The sequence below is a fragment of the Anguilla anguilla genome, chromosome 2, assembly GCF_013347855.1.
Source record: "Anguilla anguilla isolate fAngAng1 chromosome 2, fAngAng1.pri, whole genome shotgun sequence".
In the NCBI taxonomy this organism is placed as follows: domain Eukaryota; kingdom Metazoa; phylum Chordata; class Actinopteri; order Anguilliformes; family Anguillidae; genus Anguilla; species Anguilla anguilla.
Window position 1 is genome coordinate 9,047,608 of NC_049202.1, and position 5,610 is coordinate 9,053,217.

A 5,610-nucleotide genomic window follows, 5' to 3' on the forward strand; every position below is an offset into this window, starting at 1 on the left:
TTAAAGTGGAAAAAAAAACAATGGATCTCTTGTGTCGTGCTTTCTTAGGTATGCATGGGGAATATTTGTTTTATGTTTATACAGCGTAAGGGGCATGAGATGGTGCACTTCCCCTATCTAAAACACAAAGCTAAACTTTGAATCAATGTAGCTAGAGAAATCACTGGACTTAAGTGAGTTCGTTTTCAAGTTGCTGCTGGAGCTGTAAGCGTTAGCTTAATGTTTTTAGTAGCCTGTCTATATTGCGCTTTTTACTAGTTGTATGGTTGCCAACAATTCGACTTGAGCACCATTTAATCATAGTCCCGATAGACCCAGTGTGATTGAATGGTGAGCGGGCCCTGCGATGAATTGGCGATTAGTCCAGGGCGTATTGCTGCCTCTCGCCCACTGCGTCCAGTTCCAACACGACCTTTGCCTGCGATATAGATAATGGATGGCTAAATGAATGCAGTACCTCCTCTGGGAGTGCAATTTACAACCTCTGAGATAAAGCCTACTTACCTCACCTTTTTATTGGTCCGTTTTTTATTTTTTTTAGCCCACTCATATTTCACAAAATACATGTTTTTACGGTAAAAATATTGAAATATGAAAATATTTTAATCTGTAAAGTTAGCAACCCCATTTGAAGATAAACTGCTGATTATTCTCTTAATTATTCTATTATTCTCTCGCCCTTTTTCCTCCAATGAAAGAACAAGGCCAGATATGGAATGGGTAAGCAAGAATTTGAGCCCTGGAAGGTGCACCTGTTCCGTGTAGTTAAAGAACACTGTCGCTTAGTCGCTCCTGCTCCTGAGAGAATGTCGTTCCGCTCTGTCGCCAACGACCTTTAGGTATAAATAATTGATCGTGGCTAAGCTACAGTTCGCTGGGCTCAGGATTCAGTTCTGAAACAGTCCATCTCCTGTATTTCACAACCAAGTATTTATTTTTTCCGCCCTGTATTTGTAGTTTGCAAGTCTACTGCCAAAAAGCAAACATTACCAGTCTTTGGCAGGGCGGTTTTGACGTTTTATCTACATTGTGCGGCGTTTCTGATAACGTCAAATTCCTTGTATGAATGAAAAACATACTTGGCCAATGACGTAGGATTCCACTTCTATCTTTATAGTTTTACACAGGAATATTAAATGTTAAACTGATAGGCAACTTGCACAGAATGTACATTCCTTGAATGAGTTCCAAATCCAGCTGCCGTCCCTCTCTATTAACGAACAGTAGGTCGGCAGAGAAATATCCACCATACAAAAAGCGTCAATGATCTGAGGAGTGTGCCAGACAATAAATGGGCTCTGGCCCCGCCCACGGCCTCGGGCGCCAAACACATTTAATACTTTTGCCGTGCGACACTGGCTCTCGGTTGTAACGCGAATTGGAGCTTTGGCTCGTTCTACCTGGGTCAGTAGCCTACGCTGCACGACCCTGGACCATTAAAGATGCACAGCATTTTGAAATCTAATCCAATTCGCATGTGACACACGAAGTTGTCACCTATCTGCCTTGACTGTAAACAGGCAGCACAAAATATATACATGCTCATCAAAATATTGACAGTAAAAATCAACTCTCACATAGTACTTTTAACTCAAATAGAGTACATATAATCTCTACTGAACTGATAAATCAACTGTGAAGTTTAACACTGAATTTTTCTGTTACTTTGCAGATCTGGGTAAAAACCAGTATGAAGCAACAAAGTGTGGGCATTTTTCACAGATAATTACATATATACGGCATGTTCTTCTAATCTGTAATTGCAAAAACAATCTTTTTTTTTTTCTCAACACCTACATTCACAATGACCACAACAGGCTGACTGTCCACAGTGAAAGGGCACAATGTCAGCTGGACATGGGCTCTCTACAGTCAACACAACTAGAACACTCATGGATACTGCTAAAGTCTAATGAAAAACACCTGCAAAAAAACAGTGATTGAGGTTTAGAAACGTAGTCAAATTCAGGTTTTACAACGTTTACCCTTTATTAAAATTTAGATTTATGTGCAGCAGTTCAAAAAATATACAAAATTATATCCAATTTATAACAGAATAAAGTTGTACAAAACCAAAAAATTTGAAAATAACATGGCATAGCCACAATGATTTATTTTATTCAATTAAGTCACATGAGTTTAACCAAAAAGTAATACAGTGAAATGGAAATTTGTCATTACTCTTGGAAAAATTGGTTATTAAAAAAGAAATTACTGGCTCTATATATCCACCATTCTTACATCTGTAAAAAAACATTTATACATGAGCCATCATTATACTACAATTCCACTTTGTTTTCTTATTTTTATTGAGAGTAGCCTTATTTCCTGTCCTCATACTGGTAAATCTAGAGCAGGGAAACTACTAAGGTGGTTTTGCTATATGAAATATGAAAGTTATTCCCTTCATCTCAGAACAGAAGCCATGGCAGTCAAAGTTCCGAAACGTCATTCTCAGTCCTCTGTCATTCTGTCCTGTCATTTTGCAAACCGAGCTCCATGTGGAAAGAATTTTTAGAAAGATTTCCACCTCAAGGCAGAGAAAACGGTGTGGAGGAAGTACAGCAGCGTGGCCAGATACGAGAAAACCTGAAAGAGTTTAAATAAGTTAAATACATTTATAAATATACATACAAAACTGAATTCATCTCGTCTGCTTGCATCTCTGGCATACAACCTTAAATGATACAGGTTTGTGAATTGCTAATGAGTCTTGCTAATGAGAAACCACAGAACGGAGCAACTAGGCCCGGAATCACCTAGGTTACAGTTATATTCCGTATAAGGCTAAACCAAGTCATGTCATTTCTGATTCGGATTCTTCATAGTTGAGATTTTTTGAACTCAGTTTTTAAACAGTGGAGTGCTTACCCTTTACGAGGTTCCAGGAGCCTATGGCTGTGCCCAAATCGGTGTACTTTTCTACTATTGAGTATACAAGTTGTATATGACTTGTATACTCAATAGTAGGCAAGTGCGCCGATTTGGACATGGCCCAAGTCCGTCAGATGATACATTGCACATACGCCAGAGACATACTTAGAAGGGAAAGGGGGCGGGGCAGGAATGATGCATGGGGTGGGGGCGGAGTCAAAGACAAGTGGGTGGGTGGCGACATGCAGATGCAAGAATAATTCAGAGGTTTGTTTTTAAAGTTAAATTTCCGAGTGAACTGTAATTGTCAAATTTAAAAATAAAATAAACAAAGACTTCCAAAGCATCTGAAGTACTTACAACAGCAGAAATGTCGATTCTGTAGATCCTGAGGGCCTCGTCGCCCGGTAAATTGTCTCTCTTTCCAATGGTCACATATGCCAAGGCAACGGAGGAACTAAGGTAAAAAAACGCCGCGATCCCATGATACGCAAAGTCCTGTGGAAAGAGAGAGAGAGAGAGTGCAAAAACAATATTTACATTTCAGAAGCATGAAACACGTGTGTGAGTGAGTGTGTGAGTTAGTGTGAGTGTGAGTGAGTGAGTGAGACACACATTGCGTGGCCAGCCAGATAAACTTCAAGTAACGACTTGAGTTAGAAAATTTTGAACCCCCTCCCCCCCCCACCACAAATCCACCGCCACAGAAAAACACGATCTGACCGCTTACACACGGAGGCCCTTACCGCTGCGGCCCAACCGCTGCTGTTCCGGTGACCCCCGCACGCGAAGATGATCATCCACAGGAAGGTCATCACGAAGCAGAAGATGGACACGAACATCACCCACCCCAGAGGGTTCCGGGGATCCACCAGAGACGACGCCACCAGGGTCCAGGTCAGCCCCCCGAAGATCTGAAACGCACGAGGGGGAGACGTGGGTGACGTGACACGCGCGCGCTACGCAACCGCCATTTGAAATGTCACACCTCCATCAAATCCACCGTTTCGCCATTCTACGCCAAGTAGTAGAGGCAGAAACCGTGGGGGGTTTTTTGACTAGGCTTGATAAGGTGTTGGATACCATCTAGTAGTCCATAGGTAATCAGAGCAGTAGGTACGATTTAGATATGGATCAATTTAGATACAATTTAGAAGGAAGCATATGGGGCTGAATGGCCTGTTCTTATCCTTAATGTTATTGTTAAGTGTGGCTTCTTTTAAATTCTGGTTGTACAACCCTCTTCCTCCCCATCCCAATTCAAGAAACATTGTCTTGGCAGCTACCTTTCCTTAGGATGCTAATTATGTGGTGCAATGTTCCAAGCTTGTGAGCTGACATCCAGCTTTAGGACCACAGCAGGCTAATTACAGCCATTTCCTGAAATTCAGTTGTAAGCAAAGCTCCGAACCGGTTCTGAACCAGGAACACAACCTCTGTACTGTGTCTCTACTCTATATGACCAAGATCCATCTGAGCTTTCATTCGAGATGAATATCAAATTTATAAATCACCTTTATTCACCGTGTTTGGTACTTCTTCGGTGAAAATACTTAGCAGCACAAGCTTATTTCCTGGTGCCAATTGAAGCACTGACAAAAATGAACTAGAATATGTGGTGAAATAAGAAGTCCTGCGGTGCGACTAGTTCTACATCATCGAAAATATCCTACTTTAATAATGATTCCGAGGAATCAACCAAAATAAGAATAAAATTGTCACAAATATTCTTCCCACTTCTGTTTTATATACTTTGTGTACCATCCCATTGGAAGGATAACAAGTCAGCCATCCTCAGTGGTGTTTTATGAGATGGGTGAAAATATTGGGGAGGGGTGTTACTTGTGACTGAAAAAGAGATGTAGCAGAGAGCCTACCACTTTTTCATCACAAAAAAGATGGTGTCTGACCATGACCATAATGTCATGTAATCTTAAATGAAAGCATTTTTCAGCTTAAATTGCATGTGGTAAACTTCATCTTTTGTTAGAGAATCTGTATTTCTTGCTATTTTGTACAGGCTCTTAATTTAAGGTGCTTACCTAAAGTGTCGCATTAAACAATGATCTACATGTTGATGCATTTGTTATTGGTTTTGTTAACTGTTATGTTCACACCATGTTATCCAGTCAGAGAATAAATCTTGAGGCATTTCACAGTGATGCAAAAACTATCAAGGTGTGAACAAGCAGCAGCAGTGTTTGAACAACAATATTTTCTTATCTGTTTAACAGATTTAAGAAAATTAATTCACAATGCGTATTAGTAGCAAAACATGTTAAGTTTTTTATTATTTTAATTTTATCATTGTTGTTACTATTATTGCATATGACAAATGAACTACGGAATTACTAGTAATATTCAGGGTTGACAAAACAACAGATTTTGGAACTAACTGAAATTGCAATCAATGAGCAAATGGTTAAGCAGGGAACGGAAAAGCTGGCTGCAGTGACACCTTGTGGGCGGAGGTTAGAAATGCACCACTGAGGCCAATAAAGATAATGCAGAATGCTCCATTTCAGGCCAAAATTTACGAAGCATCTCGGAGTAGCAGTGCCACCCTAGGATCAGGTTTTTCCTGTCCACATCATAACCTTCTGTATTATGAGCTAGAGCAAAACTGATCCTACATCAGCACTCCAAAACTCAGATGATTTATTAATATGGAGCTTAATGTCAACTGGCAGAGAAGAATAAATCAAACATGAAAATATTTCAAATGATTCCTGGATA

General features: G+C 40.1%; 1 protein-coding gene across 1 annotated transcript in view; it reads right to left on the reverse strand.

Annotated features, from left to right (window-relative positions):
* Positions 1-2,080: 2,080 nt before the first annotated feature.
* LOC118221909 (myelin and lymphocyte protein-like) overlaps positions 2,081-5,610 on the reverse strand; it is a 4,989-nt gene continuing 1,459 nt past the window's right edge. Inside the window, exons 2-4 of the mRNA XM_035407338.1 lie at positions 3,621-3,788; positions 3,235-3,372; positions 2,081-2,589 (exon numbers count right to left, since the gene is read on the reverse strand). Of these exons, the coding sequence (XP_035263229.1) occupies positions 2,515-2,589; positions 3,235-3,372; positions 3,621-3,788 (381 nt within the window). The 3' untranslated portion in view covers positions 2,081-2,514. The remainder of the gene's footprint in view (positions 2,590-3,234; positions 3,373-3,620; positions 3,789-5,610) is intronic.